The sequence below is a fragment of the Furipterus horrens genome, unplaced genomic scaffold (genome assembly GCF_987537825.1).
Source record: "Furipterus horrens unplaced genomic scaffold, mFurHor1.1.pri manual_scaffold_17, whole genome shotgun sequence".
Lineage (NCBI taxonomy): Eukaryota > Metazoa > Chordata > Mammalia > Chiroptera > Furipteridae > Furipterus > Furipterus horrens.
Window position 1 is genome coordinate 104,739,855 of NW_028327187.1, and position 20,905 is coordinate 104,760,759.

General features: G+C 39.8%; 1 protein-coding gene across 1 annotated transcript in view; it reads right to left on the reverse strand.

The window, feature by feature from the left end:
• POLA1 (DNA polymerase alpha 1, catalytic subunit) overlaps positions 1–20,905 on the reverse strand; it is a 280,884-nt gene that overhangs the window by 212,475 nt on the left and 47,504 nt on the right. Inside the window, exons 25-26 of the mRNA XM_090264342.1 lie at positions 18,589–18,738; positions 18,051–18,173 (exon numbers count right to left, since the gene is read on the reverse strand). Coding sequence (XP_090120468.1) covers positions 18,051–18,173; positions 18,589–18,738 — 273 coding nt within the window. The remainder of the gene's footprint in view (positions 1–18,050; positions 18,174–18,588; positions 18,739–20,905) is intronic.

Below are 20,905 nucleotides of genomic sequence, written 5' to 3' on the forward strand. Positions count from 1 at the left end.
CTGGATCTATTTGTTTATTCTGCTTACGGCAAACATTACGACCTTCACCGTTACAACGGGCGGAGAGCATGCCCTACACAAGCTGCACAAAGACATGCTCCAGACCCATCCTAGGCTCGGCTGTGGCAGACGGCATCACCCCTGGTGCCCCCAAACACACAGGACAGGAGGAAGTACTCCTCCTCTCAGTCCTTCCATCCTCACTGCATCACCTAATCCCCTCCTTAAGAACTCCATTCTTAGGGCCCACATTAATTACGACGATTCAAAAATACCTTATGGCTGGTGACAAAAGATTGAAGAAGTAAAAAGAACGCAGAAATCTATGAAGTGGCAGCAAATACTACCCAGTCCTGAATAAGACATGCTAATTGGCACACATCCTTTCAAACAAAACTGGCTCCAAGCACTGTGAATATGTAACACTATTTTCTTGCATTTCATGATGCCTGCTGCATAGACAAAACTCACGGAAAACACAGACAATATACATTGAGGGCAGTTAAAAATGCTCGGGCTCCCTGGATTGGAATTATGGCTCCATGATTCACTGGCCCTTGGGCAATCCATACTTCAGTTCTCTTGTCTATTAAACAGAGATCATAGCATAAAACCCCACGCTAACTTGCCTCACAATCAGGAAAATTCAGATCTAACTCAACTGAGGACTGGCTCCCATCCTCCACCCAGTCCCCATTTACAGAAGAGGCTAAAGCTTTTATCGAGGGGGTGGATGAGGAGCAGGCAGGATGTTAGGAAATAACTAGGCTCAAGACCATTCAGATTTTCTCAGTTCAGTACATTTCTATACATCTAATAAGTGAAAACATTTTCTCCTCCATGCCACTACACACACACACACACACACACACACACACACACCACTAGAAAACAAATTGAAAAACACTATTTTTCATAAACCTCAACGTAACATGACTCCTACACTTTACGGAATTGGAAAAACATTTTTACAATTCAGTTTATATGTTGTAGTACAGTTTTACTGTGAGTACCAAGTGCTTAGCACAGTGTCTGGCAAGCATTAAATGCTTAATATATCTTAGCTATCATTATTATCCTTAACTGAACTGTGTCTAATTATTTACTACTGACACACAGCGAGTAAAGTAAGACCAGATCCTAATTCTCTTTGGAAGTTCATAATAACTGCTACCCAACCTAGGTTGAAGGCTAGTCACATGCGCCACAATAAACTGAGTAGGAGAGGACAGACCAATATACATTAAACTGGAAAAGAATAAATTAGGAGGTATTAGCATAGGCCTTAACTATAGCTGTATTTTTCCCTTCTAATAAATATCCCCAAATATAATTTACAGTGATTCAATTTATCAGCGAACGGTTTGCACAAGCTCTTAGAGGACAAAATGAGGTACCTTCTACTAGAAACAAGGTCAAAGCTGTGGTTAAAGCAGCAATCTGTTTTAAGGACAGTATAGGGATGCAGATAAATGTTTGCTCCTATGACCTCCCCATAACAGAACTATTTTCTGGAGGGCAGGCCCCTTGTAGTATAGGCTTCCCCCTTCAGGTGGGTGTTCTAGGAACCCATCTATATCAGTGTACTGGATGACATTGTTGTGAGAGGCTGCGTTTGGCTTCAGTGAATTTTTTTGAAGACTCTTTCAACACTTCTGTCCATTTCAGGATGGGTGATTTACGAGCACACCTGCCCATAGCATGCTGCGTGTTCAGCAGTTTTTGACCAAAAACAGCATGACCCCCATGCCCCAGCCTTCCTCTTCACCAGATCTCACCTCCCACCCCCCAAGAAGTTTTTCTTAGTTTGTTTCCTTGGATGAAAAAAGTCCTCAAAGGGAAACATTTTGCTGAGGTGGAAGAGGTGAAACAAAAAACAGCAAAAGCACTAAAAGGCCTCAAAATCGATGAGTTAAAAAACAGCTTTGAACAATGGAAAAAAAAAAGTCTCGATAGGTGTATTGCATCAAATGGAGAGTACTTTGAAGGCGACTTAAGTTTAAACACATAAGAATAAATACACAATTTTTATAAAGAATTCTGTTTTTTTTTGTGTCATCCCCCCCCATATTGAGCATAAAAGAGTTAAATCTGAAGTCTGTGGTGGTGATAAAGAAACATTTAACAGTTTCAAAAACCAAAGTACACAACACATGCACTGATTCAGTGAAGCATAATAAAAATATAGAATTTTAAAAAATTAATTGATTTAACTAATCGTCCTTCAAAGATCAACAATCTGATTTCCTCTCATGTATCTTCATCTATGGCCTATGTCTCCTATGCCTACTACAAGTCCTACTCCAAAAATAAAGAGACAGATGGAGAGTAATTGTTTATTTTCTAAATTTCAAATAAAATGATTTTTGGAAATAAATACAAAATCCTCTCATCCCTCCAAAATTCTATAATAATCGATAACGCTACAGATGTGGAAGGAGACCACAGCTGATCAAGCGGCTCCTTGAATAACCAAAACTGGTCCATGTGCCTCCATGTCATCCTTCACCTCCAAATTTTGTGATGAAAAAGGGTTTAATCCCCAAAGCAAGTCATTTAAAGCTTTGTTTCTCTTTAGCTCCTTTCTGTGCCAGATTCACTCACTACTCACAGGACTTGGCAACTCATTTCATCAATCTTCACCTTTCTCCAAAACTCTGAAAACTGAAGTTCAAAAACCAAAGGGACAAAGTTTATAAGACAGATGGAAAGTGGGTGGCTAAATTAATGCAACAAATGTCAACCAAGTACCTACTATGTGCCAAGGTCCGTGCTAGGTGCTGTGTGTTTAGCGGTGAGTAAAATAAACTCCATACCCTAATGGAGCTCATAATCTAAGAAGGAAGAGGAATATAAACACACAAAAATAAGTCAGTGAGTACGCAATGGGAATGAAACAGGCTGCTGAGCAAGAAAAGGTCAAGACAGGCTACTTTTCATAATAGGGAAAAACTGACAACAACCTAAATGACCATCACTAGAGAAATAGGGAAATCAAGTGTACAATATTCATATGATGGACTACTCCAGAGCAGTTGAAATGGAATGATCAGATGTATATGTATCAACAAGGCTATAGAACATTGGGAGAAAAAACAAGCTGTAAACTCAAATATGAGGTATCATTTACATAAATTAAACGGGCATATTCATAGGTAAAAAGAAAAGCATATGAAAAGGAAAGATACACATCAACTTCACAACAGAAGTTGCCTCTGGAGAGGGAAGGAGACTGGGGAAGGGCACACACAGGACATTATCTGTAAGGCTTTCTTTGACTTAAAAGAAAACATCTTAAGCAGTTATGACAAAATCTTAACATGTAGTACTTCTGGGAGGTGGCCACATGAATATGTCATTTTACTCCACAAACATAATGGAGAAAAAAAATTTAAATTTAAAAATGAGAGGTGGAGGTGGGGTGGATGGACCTGGGAGCCAGGGAAGGCCTCGCCAAATTGTCGTGTAAGCCGAGACCTGGAGAGAGAAAAACGCAACCCTGCACCAAGCCTGGGGAGGACCGCTCCAGAGAGAGGGGCCCCAGATGCACAGGGGCCCTATGGGAGGACAGAACTGAACCTGTGTGTGGAACTAAAAGAAAACTGTGGCCGGTGGGGCTGGACCAAAGCAGGGGTGGGAAGGGCAGGAGATCGGCAGGTAGCAGCACATAGGACCTCGGAGGCCAAATGAACTGAGATGGGAAATGACATGATACAGTCCTATGTTAAAAACAGAGATTACCTGCTTTGTGTGTAGAGAATGGATTAGAAGGAGCAAAAGCAGAAGGGAGGCTGCTGTGGTGATCCCGGCCGGACACAATGGTGGCCTGAACTAAGTAGAAGGTGGCAGGGGCAATGGAGACAAATGGATGAACCTGAGCATTTTGAACATAAGGTTGGTAAAACTTACTCATAACTGGATGTTAGCACTGGGGTAAGAAGCGATAAGACAGACAACTATTTCTTAAATATTATGAAAATACTTGGTTTTTGCCACTTTGTGCCCAAGACCAGATGCTGCTCAAGAACATGGAAGACCACTCCAGGCCCCCAAATCTGCTTAGTAAAAGTGAACAAACAAACTTATCAAACTCAAGAGTAAATGAAAGTACATATAAGCTGAGGTCATTATGTTAAAGAATGAGGAAGGTCAGGTGAAATCAGTCAAGCAAAGTGAGTTTTGCAGAAGAATAAAAAAGACAGCACAGAAATTAGTGTAGGTGGACAAAGGCAGAAAACGCAGAAGAAAGGGCAAAGTGGAAACAGAGTAAAAAATAATTTGGCACAAGAGTATACAAATTGGCCTTATTAGAGTCAACTTATTCAGCACTGAAGTGAGAGAAAAATGTAGCTGAGGTTCAGAGATGCTCTGAAGAGAGAGCAGACACCATAGCCTGAGGTGTCCCGTTTATAGCGAGTTCTTACCCACACACTACCTTATGTAATTCTCCCGACAAACAGTCCTGTTGGACAGTCACCATTATTAAAAACAAGGCAGCTGAGACTGAGAGGGGTTAAGTAGCCAGGTAGAAGCCGAGCCAGGCAGCGCTTCCCTGGGACCTACCTGGGAAGCCGTGGGCTGGAGGCAGTAGGGAGATCCGTGACAGCAGGGAGAGCAGCGACCCCAGGCCTAGCTGGGATCCAGGCTCCAGTTGAGGTGTTTTACAAGCTATTCGCCATGTCTCAAATCCCTCCCCTATAAACTGGGGAGAATCACAATTCCTACCTCCAGCGACTCTGCCTCACCACTGTCACGGCATGCCAAGAGCACTAGCTGAAGGCGACAATCACCTTCGCATCCCAAAATTCAACGGACAACTTTCAAAACTTTTGTCAGTGCCTCTTCCTGATAAGTCACCCATCCCCCGAAACACTCTTCCACCATACCATGTGGTCCAATTTTTCTCCTTCTGGCTCTTCTACAAAGTTAAGTCCATCCTCCCTCCACCAAGCCATCACGCTGGGGATCCTTCAGCCACTTCTCTTCCCACTCTCTCCTCTCCCCCAAAGTAACCTCAGCCAAGTCCATGGCTTCATTTGCCTCAATACACCCATGACTCCCAAATTTGTATCCTGCCATCTCAAAATGAACACGTCCAAGATCCAACTGTTCATCTTCCCCTCCGCTGGCCCCAAACCCGGTCATCTTCCGGTGCTCTTCACTTCAGTGAAAGGCAAACCATCCGTCCACCGGCACAGACAGGGGGTGTCCTGGATACTTTCCCTAGTCTAAGCCCTAGCCAACCCAGTACCAGGTTTTGCTGATTTTTTTCACTTCCATCTCTCTCATGTCTGTATCCTCCCTCCTCTGACTGCCATCACACCAGCCAAGCTACCACCATCACTTGCCTAAAATACTTTAATAAGAGCCTACTAGTTCATTCTCATCTATTCTGACCCCTCCAACTCACTCAGCCAGAATGATCTTCTCAAAATGCAAATAGGAGCCAGCCCTTCCACCTTGCATGGAACCCGCTAATGCCCAGCCCTGCTCAGTATGACCTACAAGGTCTGCATGTGCCCTGGCCAGTCTCCATCCTCACCTCCCATCACTCTCCCCTTTCTTTCTACCCTCCAGCTACATACAGCAGTTTCCATCAGTTCCTCAACCACATAATGCTTCTACCTACCACAGGACCTCTGCACATGCCACCCCCGCCACCCCCGGAATGCTTAGTCCTGCAGCCCTTTTAGCTAATTAACTCTTGTGCACATTTTTCAAATCTCAGCTCTAGTGTCACTGGCTCAGGAAACCTCTGATTCTGCAGTCTAGGTGCTTTGAGTCTTCACAGGGCCTTTGTTACTTATCAGCACTCAGAAATTCCCCTTCATTTTCTTAGTACTTATTTTCTTTTGGAATGGCATGATCATTCATTTGACATTTGTTTAATGGCTCTCACCTACCAGACTGAAAACCCCATTAGGACAAGGTCCTTGAACACTTACATTTACCACTGTTTCTCCCAACACACGAACACCATGCCCGACACCTAGGGGCTTGGCATCTCACACAAATGCTCCCTCTGGGTTGTCAGGAGAAACAGTAGTATATAGGCTTTCCTATGTTAAGGTGCTTGGTAACTGAAGCTCAGCAGTAACCACAGTCATCCAGCACCCTCTGACAAGTGACAACACAGAGGCTCAAACTGATGGACTTGCTCAAAGCCACACAAAGCAAATAAGCACGTGGGTAAGCGTGGCGCCCTTGGTTTCCAGTCCAGGCTTTCTCCAGCACATACGCACACTTTTCTGTGTGCTTTGTGAGCCTATTAAAGATCCTTTCTCTTGTTTACTACTAAGTAATCACGAGTTTGGCCTCCCAAGCTCTAGCACTACTTTTATTGCAAGTGCTACCTACGGCTTTCATCTCAAGCCTGCAGGTCACAAGCAATGTCATTTGTCTCCATTTCCCTTCATGGCATGTACTCAGCAAATATTACTTAAAGAATTTCTGGCTATGAGGCAAGAATTAGCAATTGAATTAAATATATTCACCTGTTCTCAGCCAATCTTCTGAAAACAAGTTTTATTTTTTTCCTGCCCCACCAAGACACCATCAAAGTAGAAATACCCGGATTTTTCCTGGGATTCAATATCAGCTGTCCATCGCATCATGCCACACAGTCCAATTTAAATAGAACATACACCCTACCCTGTTGGCCAGAGCACAGAAATGTTACATGTGGCCTAAGAACAATGCACATTATTAATAGCCTGTGAGTTTACTTCTTTCCCAAGTGCCCCCTCCTCACCCCCATTCCTCCCCGCCTGCGGAAGACACAACACCCTCCTGCACAGCGCTGAAAATATAGTCTGTGGTTAAGTCAGCAGGGGTGAAAAGCCCCTGAAATAAATATAGCCAAATGTCTGACACTCCAAATTATGACATAAACCTAATCCCCACTCAACTTTCAGCCCTAAGGCAAAAAAAAAAATATCTCATCACTGGCCTCAAAACAACAAATCTTTTGTTAAATATAAAACAACAAAGCCAATAAAAATAGGCAACAGCAAACTAAACCCAAACCTGTGAAGAACCAATAATTCCAAATACTGCACATAAACCATGTCTGGAAATCACTCATGCTCTGGTGTTCTTTTAAAAATGCAAGTAGAGACTGACTCTAGTTATATTTTATGTCATCTGACTTTTTAAAATAGGGAGGGAATTTATTTTCAAAGCCAAGTTTTAAATTCTGAGACTCTTAATACATTTGAGTTTAAAACGGAAACAAGCCAATTTGACTACAAAAATTAATAATAAAAGGAAACAAGGACAGCTGTACAACGCAACACTAACACTCAATTTCAAAGTAGGTACAAGATGTCAAAAATCATGACTACAGGGCTCAGGAATCCCTGGCTTAAAATCAAACAGCTTCTTAACACATACACACATACATAAAGTCTTTCTCCCTGCCTTCCAAAACTCCCACGACTTACCAAACTCTGCTCACTGTAATTTAACATGGTATTTATGATATGGCAAATTGACACAGGCTCACGCTGCCTACTGAAATGACGAGACACAAACAGAAGGCACTAATTCTGCCAGTCTTCCCTCAGTTAGGCAGTCCTGAGCCATAATAAACCCCATCAGCTTCTTCTGCTTTCAAATGTGAGATGGATGTGTGCCTTTAAGGGACCTGACCATACTGTTGTGAAAAGTACGCTCGAGTCACTAAACGGCGCAGGCTGTCGAAAGCCCGTTTTTCCAATTAGTGATAAATGTGCCCAGAATGGCTGAAGTGAGGAGACAGTGCGGTGACACCTTGTAACACCGTCAGATTCAAACACTGAGGCAGCTGATTCATCTGCGAGGTTGCCAGGTGCGACCATGTCGCCCATAAATCTAATCACCTGGGCAGACGAAGAAAGGAAAAAACAGAGAAAAGGTCAATATTTGGGTTTTCTAATGACCCCTTCTCTTCAGTCCATCTGTATCTGCAATTTGTGAAGAGGGCGGCAAAAAGATGTGGTAGAAAAAAGTCAAGTTATATGGTATTTCCCCTTTCCTTAAAAACAGTGTTATCGAGGAAATTACCTATGCAGACGGACTGTAGAACCAGACAGCCAAACCTTATGCCAGTTTCTATGCCACTGATGAATAGTGGTTAATAAATTCACACTTTTCTTTTTGTCTCTTAACAAGGAAGGAATGGCACTTTCGAAATCATTACTGCTCTGTCATCTTGGTTCATTGCCAAAGCAAGGAGCTTTAAAACACCTGTCAAATAACACGCGGCTTGTGAACAAGAAACACACCAAAACAGGTTCATAAAAGATGTTCACATATGCAGAAAGAGGAAATGAGTTGGGTTAACAGAAAGTCCCTCGTTTTCACGAGGGTTGGGAACAAACGAAGAGATTTCCAGGACTCAGTTTATGTTATTTGAGTCAGAGGAATGAAACTTGATCTGTCTCATCAGAGATCCCCAGCGCTAACCTGGATCAGTCTGATAGGATTTATCTCCTGTCCTTAGCCACATTCCCAGAGGTTTCAGTAATTAAAATGGGCAAAATATTGAGACAAAAATTATCACCCCCGTCTTCCCAAATAAGAGTGCGTAGTACAAATGAACCAAGTATCCTTTTCTTGTTCCGAGTACCCAGTCCAGTCTTACAAACTCAAAATGGGCTTAAATATCAAGATCCTCTTTTAAACCTTTGAGAGCCAACGTCGCTGGGAGTGACGCTGACAAGTTTTCTCAGAAGTGCCCAGCAGTGACTCTTTTTTTCGATGGCTATCAATGTAAATAACAATGGAATGAACGATAATGTTTTCAAAGACATTTTTGATAAACTCTGCATTTCTCAGCAAAGTAGCCTGGCATTTCTCACACAATTTTTAGCAATTAGGCACAGCACTCAAAGGGTTAAAATGCACCTCCTCCACATCCACCCATCTATAGCTGTGGAGACTACCAGGCCAGCGTGATCCTGGAGCGGAGGCAAACCAGCATCCCCTGTGTGGCACGGGCCTCCGTGTGAGGTGGAACACCAACGCGTATGCAGTGTGTTCTCTGACCAACAGAACGCGGTGGGGGGGAGACTGGAGAATACAGAGACAATTTGAGGCTGCTGGCTTTTCTCTTTTGCTTTTGGTAATAAACAGAGAGATTTTCAAGTGTTCATACTAGTGTATGCAGACCCGTTCCACAATCTAATAGTAAAACATCCAAAGTGTATGTTTAAAAAAAGGCTCTAATTTTGATTGAGAATAAGAAAATTCCCCTTTCTTTAACAAAATAAACCCTGGCAGTTTTAAGGTTAACACTAAGAAGATTCTGAAAGATGGGGAAGGCCAGCTTAGAGCCCCTCGGCCACCTGTTCCCGCTGCTGACACCCAGAGGTACAATGTGTGTGTAGGAGGGGTGCGGAATAGTCCTTCTTGACAAAAACCTGTATTATCAGGGTGAGTGGGCCCTTGCCTGGACTCCCCAAAGTTCAGGAAAGACAGAGAAGGCAACCATTCCAAAATTCAGTAAATGCAAATGGATAAATAAGCACGAAAGCATCTCCTTGTTGAAGTGTTGTTCTCCTACGCTCACAGATTCCAGCTCGTTTCACCAGCAGGACCCAACGCAGCTACCTCTAGCAACAATCACCTGTGTCCCCCTAAACCTGTACCTTTCAGCGCCCAGAACACAAAAGAGCTCGCAGGCAGATACACAGGCATCTGGGAGGTGTTAGTTTCCAACTATTAAGAAAGAAGAATAAGGTCATTCTGAATTGATTTTTAAAGGTCTAAAGTGTTGGCTACTTCGAAATAAATTTGCTGATGTTTTCAAGTATGTGGAGTAATTCAAAGAAAGCCTAAGTGTACCCCAATTATTTCTCTCTCTAGATGCAACACTGTGATAATAAAGCATAAATTGCTCGATATACTTGACATTTTTGTTATTGCATTTCTCTCAAATTACTGAATGCCTATGGTATCATAATTTGTGCTGGACTTCCATGGGCTATTTCCAAATTAGTGCATCCTCTTATCTTTATATTTACCAACATTACTTCCCATCAATTTTCAGAAAGGAGGTAAATGGACAAGAAAATGTAGATGCTAATTAGTAAAAGTTCATCGTTATACATGATCTGCAGTTAAGATGCCACTCACTTGACTGGAAAGAAGTGTTTCTATAGAATTTAAAGGTATAATGCATATGAAAAAAACCTAAACTCAAAAATAACTGTTAATTTTCACAATATATTGATGGACAGTAACTAGAGTTTCTGTGGCGATCATCTCACAGTGCATACAAATACTGAATCAGTATGTTGTACACATGAAACTAACAGAATGTTATATGTCATGAAAGAAAAAGCCAAAGAAAAATAGTTATACTATGAAGAATTTCACCTCATTCTATCTGAATTACCACAAATTCTGGATTAGATGTCAATTAATAAAGCTGAATAGTATGTGTTAGCAGTTTTGAAGAATTGCAAAGAATTTAGAACTCAGACATCCCCAAAACACAATAATAAGAAGGGATAAACTTTCTCTGGCTTAGAATTTTATAATATAAACAACTTCAAAAGTGACAAGTAATCTGTGATCACTGAAAAAGGGTATTGTTTTTTTATTTAACATAAATTATAGTCTGCTAAAACATATTAAACCTGCATTTCATCCTTAAAAGAAATTATCTTCTCATATTAAAAAAAAACAAAATGTTAGTAGGTCAGCTGAAGTTAAAAGTATCTTTAATGGTGGCTATTAAAATTCTAGGGACAGAATTAGAACTCTTCCCTCCCACCACCCACATAGTTTCCATGGGTCTGGTCTGGCAAGAAAATTCTTCACACTGCCATGTTTTAGGTGACACAAGCAGACATTTTTAAGGCAAAAAATTCTTCACACCGCCATGTTTTAGGTGACAAAAACACATATTTTTAAGGCTGAAGTTTTCACTCAAACTACAAAAGAAGAGGGAAGAAATGAAATATAAGAACCAGCAGTTCTCTACCCTTGTTGCATCACGGACCCCTTTGAGACTCTTAAATGCTTTATGTCCTCTCTGCCCAACCCCCCAAAAGTACACATATGCACAGACACATAAAATGCTGCATATGACTTCAGAGGATTCAGACCTTCCTTCTGCCCTACTTGGGTTGTGAGAAGTTCTCATATGACAAGCTAAGAACAAGTAAAACATCAAAATCTATATTTTGTAAATATCCAAAGGATGTTTTCCTTCCTTTAGTATACTTTCCTCTATTTTTCGCCTACTATGACTAAAGCTGTTAGAAACGAGGGTGACTTCTCTATTATACATGACTCTTTTAGACCAGAGGTCCACAACCTTATTCTGTGAAGGGCCAGAAAGTACGTAATACAGGATTCACAGGTCATTCAGTCTCTGTGGCCACTAATCAACTGTCATTGTAACACAGACCAAATGCAGCCATGAACAAACAAGTGTGACTATGTCCCAATAAAATTTTATATATGTATATAAAAAAACAGGCAGTGGGTAGGATTTAGCCCATGGGTTATAATTTGTCTACCCCCTGGAATAGAGGAACAGGTTCAACAACTCCACAAGGAGGCAAATAGACAAAATATAATTATATCAGTAACTTACACCATCATTAAAAATAATTTCCAACCCTGGCTGGTGTGGCTCAGTGGATTGAGTGTCGGCCTGAGAACCAAAAAGTCGCCAGATCGATTCCCAGTGAGGGCACATGCCTGGGTTGCAGGCCAGGTCCCCAGTTGGGGGTGTACAAGAGGCAACTGACCTATGTATCTCTTGCACATTGATGTTTCTCTCCCTTTCTTTGTCCCTCCCTTCCCCTCTCTAAAAATAAATAAAAATATTTAAAAAATAATTTTCAGAAGGATTAAAGAATGAGAAAGGCCAAACTTTGCAACTTTTAGAAGAAAATAAGAGAGAATGTCTATATCATTGGAGGAGGGAAAGATTTATTAAGGAAACAAAATATCGTGTACAGGGGGAAAAATCAAATATTTGGCATTACAAAGACCACAAATAAAGTGAAAGGGTAAGCCTCACAGATTAAAAGATATTTGCAACACAAATGGCCAAGAAAGGATCAGACTTTGAATATCTAAGAAAAAATAATGAGACATACAACCCAATGAAACAGGACATGTATATGCATACAGGCAATTCACATAAGAAAGCCGAAGAGTTAAAACACATGAAAAGATGTTCAACTTAACTGATACTTTGGGGGATATAAATTAAAATCACAGTGAAATACCATTTCATGAGAATGGCAAAAATTAAAAATTCTGATATAACAAGGGCTAACAAGAATGTGAACACTAAGTATTATGCAATGAGTATGTTTACAAGTATAGAATGAGTTTAAAATCCCTCAACAGAAAAATAAACAAATTCAGTAGAGGCAAAATTATATATCAAAATCATTTCTGAGCCCTGGCCAGGTGGTCAGTCCCATACAGCAAAAGGTTGTGGGTTCGATCCCTGGTCAGGGAACATACGGGAGGCAACCTGTCACTGCTTCTCACATCCAAGTTTCTCTCTCTCTCTCTCCCCCCCTCCCCCACTCCCTCTCTAAAATCAATAAAAACACATCCTCGGGTGAGGATTAAAAAATAATTTAGTTGTAATTTTGATGTGATCATGGAAAGAGGTGAATGTAGCTTCCACCTACTCCACCACTTTGGATGTTCTCTCCTGTGACTTATTTTTAAATTAACCTCTGATATTGTGACTGAGGGAGCCATGTATTATAGCCCCACGGCCATAAATATGAATTGAGGTATTTGAAAGAAGCAGCTTCCTATGATAAATCAAATGATTGCTCTCATCAATGTCATATACTTCTTGTGGATGTGCAAACTCCATGCCTAGTAATACGCTAGAGAATCTCTACTGTCTATTGCAGCACTATTGGTAATAGCAGAAAAGTAAAACAAGTGAAAACTTGGAAACCTAAAAATGTGCACAACGGCAGAATAAAAATACACTGTGCTACATTTATTCACTGAAATATTATACAATAGTTAACATGAATAACACAATTCTAAAAATATATCGACATGGATATACTTAAAATGTGGTTTACAGAGCAAGGTTTCCCCCCTACTTTTTATTTTTGGCAAACTGCAAAAAAAAAAAAATGTATACTGTAGCATGACACAGAAATGGTAAAAACTTTTAATGTACCACATGTACAGGGACACATTTATTGTAAAAGCAAAACACAATGAGCAGAAGGACAAAACCAACCCTGAGAGCAGTTATCTCTGAGGAAGATGAGAAAGAAATGAGCGAGGGTGGTGAGAAAAGGGTCTTTAGTTGTCTCTATAATATTTCATTGCATTTAATTTTTTTTAAAAAGAACTAGTTTTCTTTTTAAAGAAAAAAGGTTGGAAAAATCCAAATTTTGGTTATTTCAAAGCAAAAATGAAAGACACCTTTAACACAACATTCTCCATCTTCCCTTAGTCTCTTTTGCCACCAACACCAACAAAGGCTAAAGCGAAGCCCCCTCTCTGTCCCAGGGCCATTACCAAGGGCCCCTGACAGGAGCTAGCACATTGCCAAGAGACTCCCAGGAAGGCTTGCCCAAACTGCAATGTGTTCATGCAATGATTTGGGCACATTTTCTAAATGTACCAATTTCAGCTGCACACGACTGAAAGCAAGGCAGTCTACAACTGGTTGGCAGGCAGGCTGGCACAAGATTCATTTCGGCCTCCTGGGTGAGAAAACAAAAATTCATGGGCTCTACACCCAAACATTACAGCATACGTTCACTTTAAGGCACAAACACCCAGACCATAAGTCATTTTCTCAAAGGCACAGAAATAACAGGGTGCAGAAATAAAACAATAGCAATGTCAATAAGTACTAATTATTCCATAAAGTCAGTATTACCATTACACTAAGGATTATGCAATAAGTATGCTTATAAGTATAGAGTAAGTTTAAAATCCCTCAAAAATAACCCTAACACACTCAAACAGGCAGAAGTATATACCAAAGTCATTTCAATTCTGTTTAGATTAGACTGATACTGTGACTAAAGGAGTCGTGTTTTGTAGCCCCATGGCCAGAAGTGTGAATTTAGCCATCTGATAGAAGAATTAGCTTGTTTTGATACATTAAATGACTGTTCTTACCAAAAAACTTATCATTCAAAAACCATTATTATTTTAAACACCGAATAGCTTAGACTATTACAATCCTTTGGTCCAGTGTTAGCCTTTATTAACAGCTTCAAAATTAATAAAAGTAAAAACTGTGGACAGATTTGTGTCACTAAATGGCCTTCACTATTGTTCACAGAATAAAGCCCTTAATTGATTAATGATCGTAGGGTGTCTATCGCCATCTAGTGAACAATCACTTCAATTACCACACCAGTCAGGACAACTGAGTCCGTTTACTTGGTGGTTCAAAATGTGGTTCAAAATATATGTCCACTTAGTGCTATCAACTTGCCCAATATCTTTTTCATACCCCTCCATACATACATTGAGAACACACAAATAACAGGTGGTATTTACACAGATTCACTTTTAAGTGTCTGTAAACTTAAGTTTCCATATCGTTTCTCTGGAAACATTGACTTCATTTTTTTAAAAACAACTTGCACGCTGTCAGGTCCCTCATACAATTTCCTTAACCATTAACTAAATCAAAAATCACAGAACAGTTTAAGTGTGAAAGATCACACCTGGGAAAAGACAATATTGATGTCCATCTGACACAACCGGGAGCATTTTTATAGTAAATCTGTTTTTAAAAGTACAATCAGTAATTACTCTGAACACTCTAGCAGCCATAATACATTTGATTACAGAAATTATTAGGTCACCAGAGACAAAGCTGCATGATTCCAACAAAACTGCACACACACAAACTAGACTTAAAAATAAAAAGGAAGGCGCCCTACAAGGCCTCCCCAGACTGTGTATTAATCCATATTCAAATACAAAATTTTATAATCTTTTCAAATGAGGTGCTACTAGGTTTCCTTCTCATTAATTTCCACTTGAACCTTAACCTAATTTATCCTGCAAGGATTTTAAAAGGAAACAACTTATAGGCTCTTCAAGTTATACATTATTTTGTCCCTCCATCTTATTACAAAAAAGACCAGTCTGATGAAGTTACAAAGGTATTCCAAAATCTCAGCAAATTGACTCTCATTTTACATATCACTCTTCCTACTTCTCCCATAATCAAGAGATGCTTGAAATCACAAAGGCCTGAGCATATATAGAAAACACTAGTAAACCCAAAGATAGATTATCAAATAGAATATTCATTCTGCCAGTGTTAATAATTATCACCAACATTTTAACAATCTATTTATTTTAGGAATAATCTCTGTAAGTGGCTTTGAATCTTCTAGAATAAGATTTCCAAGGAGCAACAGTATCACTATTATTTCTCATTAACCTCACATTACTTTGAAGGTCCACTTTCCACAGTTGTGTTTATAATTTATGGGAAGGAGCAAAGGGGAAAGAGAAAAGGAGAAAATAGAAACCGAGAATTTAAATCACATATACTTATTTCTAGATTTGTCTAAAATTCTTTGTTTTTTTTTTAAGTGGGGAAAGCAATTTTTTTATAGTTTATTTATTAAGATTTGTTATTATATTTTATACAACGGAAAAAATAGAAACTGAGATTAAAATCCAGCTAAATGAAAATATTTCCCATAAAGTACAATGGATTAGGGGAGTGGGGGAGATCACTGGACAAATTTGGGGCTTATCATTATCAACAGTGCCCTTTTAAGCTTGTGGATTTCTGAGCCAATGCAGAAAATGTAACAACAGGGATTTCCCAACAGCAAGAGGCACCCTCCAAGGGAGTAAATTGTCAACTATTGCCTCTCGTGAGAAACTTAAGAGTAACCTTGATCCAATCTCAATAGTCAACCCATGTATTATCACCCAGTTGGGGCATAGTGAGTGCATTTCCTAATACAAAAATAAGATGGTATTCTATCGAAGCCACTGGATACATATACAGAAATAAAATTTAAATAATTTTAAAGTAAACTTAGCTTAAGAAACTGAAAACACCCTTCCCTCACTTCAATTAGCCCTAAAACACGTATATCTTCTCAGGTAAAAAAGACATGCGCCTTGAGACAAGTATCAGAAAAGATGATCTTCCAAGAATAAGATGTAGAATATAAAGCAGAAGTACAGTCATGAAAGATATCCTGAGATGGGGCAGACAACCCTCATGTAGTAAAAGCCTTACAATCAGGAAGATATGCATCCCAATTCAAAACAGTCACTTATTAGACTGCACCTCTTTGAGTTGATCTTTCTCATCTGCAAAATGGGAACATTATTACCTGCATCAATGGATTCTTATGCGTTTGAATGAAATAATGCATCCCAAAACTTCTCACATGTTCCTGGTGGCCCATGCATGTTTCTCCCTTCCTCCCTGCGCCCTAAGGCTAGTGTTTGAGAGAGAGCTGCCGACTGAAGAGTGGCTCTGAATATCTTGTTTGTTTCATGCCAGCTAGATCTGTGCTACCCACTACAGTAGCTACTAGCCACATGTGGCATTTTAAAGTGTAATTTATTATAATTATAATGAAATAAAGCTCAAAATCCAGTTCCTCAGCTAGGTGGTGCTAGCCTGGTAAGTGCTCACTAGCCACTCATGTCTGGCAGCTATCGTATCGGACAGTGCCGATGGAGAACATGAATTTTATCATCTCAAAGTTCTATTGGATAGCGCTGATCTAGACTCTGAAGCAGGGTCAGCAAAAACTTATTTTTCTGGAAAGGGCCAGAGAGTAAACATTTAGGGCTTTGCAGGCCATGCAAGTCTCTATCTTGACTACTCCACTCCACTGATGTAGCACAAAAGCAGCCATAGGCAATACATAAATGAATGAGTATGGCTGTGATCCAATAAAATTTTATTTATAAAACTAGACAGCAGATTGGATTTGGCCCATAGGCCACAGTTTGCCAAGCCCTGCTCTAGAATATTCTGCATCCAGACGCCCAACACAAGCAGAACTGCCCACAGTCATTAACTACCTTTTAAGGCTGATAGTCTTAAACCCACTGACAGGAATCAACAGTTTACTAGAATTAAAAGGAATTAATGTTTAATGTAACTATTCTTTTACAAATTAGGAAAAACCCGTGTACACAGTGCTACAGCAGATGGAGCTTATAGTGTCAAATCTACTGTTAACTGGCCCATCTTTCTAAAGCAAATAGCAAAAAACTCAATCCATAAGTCTTGTCTTGATGTATTCCTGGAATGGTGGAATTCTACATCCAACTGCCTACTTAATATGCCTAGAGATCTTTACAAATCTCAAAGGTAACACAGCCAAGACAGAACTCTTAATCTCTCTCTTCTAGATTTCTCCATCTTAGGAAATGGGTCCACTAGCTAACCAGCTATTAAAACAAAGGAGAGGCATCCTCCTTGACTTCTTCCTTTCCTCGACTCTCCAACCCTAAAACAACAGTAAAAGACAGAAATAAAAACAAACAAACAAAAAAAACAGCTGCCTTATTGTCATTTAGGTCTCATTCTTGTGACTTCCACAGAAGCCTTCCCTAACCAATCTAAACTAGTCAACTTAACTAACTTACTACCTTGTTTTATTATCTGCACAGCATTTACTTCTATCATATTCTCCTATTTTTTTGTATTTATTTCTTCACTTATTTACAGTCTGTTTTCCCAAACTATCCTCTCCCCACGCCAAGTTCCCATCACATGCGCCTCTATAACCCCTGCCCTGGTAGAATGTGAGCCTCAGGATGCAGGAACCTTTTATGTTTTGCTTGAGACTCTACCCTCAGTGCCTACAAGAACATCTGGCACATAGTAGATACTCAATAAACACACACACACACACACTCTCTCTCTCTCTCTCTCTCTCTCTCTCTCTTACTTAATGGATGAATGAATGAATCATTATCTAAAAGCCCATCTTTCTCAAATTTGTCATAAAAGAGGACAAACAAGCTTGGTTCTCCCACATAATAACATGTACAGTTAAAGACACTCTCATTTTTAGAGACGTGAATGTTCCACCATTTACCTCCCTTCCTTTGTATGTCACCAAAGCAGCCAGTGGCTTGGCGTAAAATCTGCTGAAGGAAAATCCCAGGCAGCCGTACATACTGTTTGCCGTGAGCTTCAAAGCCTTCTGTCGAATGTCATACTGCAGGCCACACAAGGACAAAATACAAACAGTAATATTTGCAGATGCTTAAGCATTACATTAGACGTCTTTCTAAATGACCAGTGAGAAGGAGAAACCCTCAGTATTCCTGAAAAAAAGAACTCTTAACACACCCGACCTGTCCTCCCAGAGCCACGATTTCCTGACTTCCTAGAAGCAAGTAAACCCAAACCCCAAAGCTCCCGAAGTCAGAAGAACCTTGCTCAAATACAGCTTTGCAGGTAGAGGCACCTTCCATTTTTGAGACACTCTAGTATTTTTGAATGGTTCCCTGCCCACAAATGTAAAATAGGCCCTCATGCATTTGCCCACAGCATCATGTTTAAATCATTCCCAGATAATCAGGTTCTAAAAGCTCAGGCTGTCACTCAGATGCCTCTTAGTGAAGTTATACCTGAAGAACAAGGTCTGGATTTAAATCTTGCTGCTTCATTAGCTGTTTGACTTGTTTCCTCCGCTCTACCAGTTTCCGGATCTCTCTGGGCAAAATGCCCATTTCTAGGCTTGGATCTGGCAGCTCAGGGATCCGTTCTTGTTCTTCATCCTGATGAACACACAAGAGAAATTACAGACAAATCGAACTTCCATTGAATAAATGTCTAAAATAGTTTGCGGGAGCTCTACCCCATGATCACATCTTGAAAAACTACTTTCTGGTACAGTAAAGGTCTACAATGCATGGGTGGCAAAGCGTGGGCAGAGAAGGCTACAAAACATGTCAATACTGCCCAGTATCTCTCACCCCTTTAGATAATGACAGATGTAGATATCATCTAAAGGCATGAATTTTTACACATGCTCCTCTCTTCTCTTCAACAAGATTGGGGAGAAACATGTTTGGGGAAACTGTTTTTAAAATAAACACACTAAAAGAGAGACCTCTACGATTTTTTTATTTTTATTTTTTTTTGTGTGTGTGTGTGGTTGCCTCTCACTCGTGCCCCCAACTGGGGACCTGGCATGCAACCTAGTAATGTGCCCTGACTGGGAATCGAACCAGCGACACTTGGCTCGCAGGCCGACGCTCAATCCACTGAGTCACAGCAGCCAGGGCCTACGATTTTTTTAAAAAACAGCAACTGAACTACTGTTTTAAGTCATGGGTACTACCAAACAAAATGCTGTAATTTCTAAAGCTATGGAAAATCATAGCAATTACTTTAAATGTTTTACACTAAAAAAAGGACTAAATACTAAATCAACAAATTTACTTTAGGAACTGGGAACACGTATTTAAATAGGCCATGACATTTCTAAAAATTGATACATACAGGGGTGAGTAAAAGAACATTTACAGTAACGAGTACATGAAGCAGTTTATTCTTATTCTTATTTATTATCATATTATTTTCCATATGATCAACTGTAAACCTGCTTTGCCCACCCCCTGTATATATTCCTTAGCATAGATCTATATATTGCTTTGTAATCAGTAGAAGAATACCATCATTTTAGAAAAGCAACCAGCAGTCTTCTTATATTAAAAGTTACAGCAGGGAAGAACAGGGAAAGCATTAGACCATTTTTCTCAAGCCTCCATTAATTCTATTAACAGACTGCAAAGAAAAGCCAGACACGTTTGCCCTTCAAGGATTCAGAATTTAAAATAAACCTCTTGCTTTAAGTATGTCATGTCAATGCCACTTGATAACTCACCTTTTTACAAAATATCTGCTTTTATAAAGATCAATACCTTCCAACGAACAATCTTACAATAGTAGTAGGGACTTATTGTTTTCCAATACGGCAAATGATGGTAACAAACCTATTAAAAGAGATCTTGGCATACATTCCAATTTATTTACAGCAACTACGGAGGTCAGATAAAAAGTAAACTGAAAGGATTTGGAGTCAAGATATTTATAATCCATGCCTGGCTCTACCACCATTAGCCATGTGGCACTAGCTGAGGACCAAATGACTGGACAGAAAAATGAGATGGAACCTATAAATTGCTACATGTATAGCATTTCATAGATGACCTATAAGGTCCCTTCCAACTCTGAAATGATTCTATCATATATCCAGAATCTGAACTCGAAAGCTCAAATAAAAAACAGTGTCGGGGGAGAAGGAGTGCTAGTAATGCTAACACTGTTGCAGGACAGAGCCCAGAGAAAATTATTAATCAAATGCAGTCATTACCTTTTGGGGAAGTCTACCTAATACTGTCTCTGCAGAATTACCCTTTAGTCCCATAGAAAGGCTCACCCTTAGTAGCTATGTTTGTACTCCATGAACCCATCCCTGTGGTCACAGCTGATGGGACCAGGTAGGCTAGGCAAGCCTGTAAGATTCTCTCTACTGGGAATATGGAACTGGGACTGAAAAACAGCTCCCAAGCATGTGGGTAGAACTAACCGACATGTAAATTCAAGAGCTAAAAAGCAAATAGACATCCTCTGCCACATGTACAAAGAGGCAGAGAAAAACAATATACAAAGATAGTATGCTAATTTATCTTTTACTGCTAGAGAATAAAATCTAACCAATTGCCTACTGAAAGTCAATTGTATAAGCTTTATATACGAATTATTAAGCCCCACATAAAACTGTTGACTGAAGGATCACTGGTTAAATTAAAATCCATGTGAAAGAATTCAAAAAGATTCTTTTAAAAAGGTTGCTTAGTGAGTAGAATCACTTATCAATGCTTTCATGGAAAAAAACTAAAAGACTGAAAATACCAAGTGCTGAAGGTGATGGGGAAG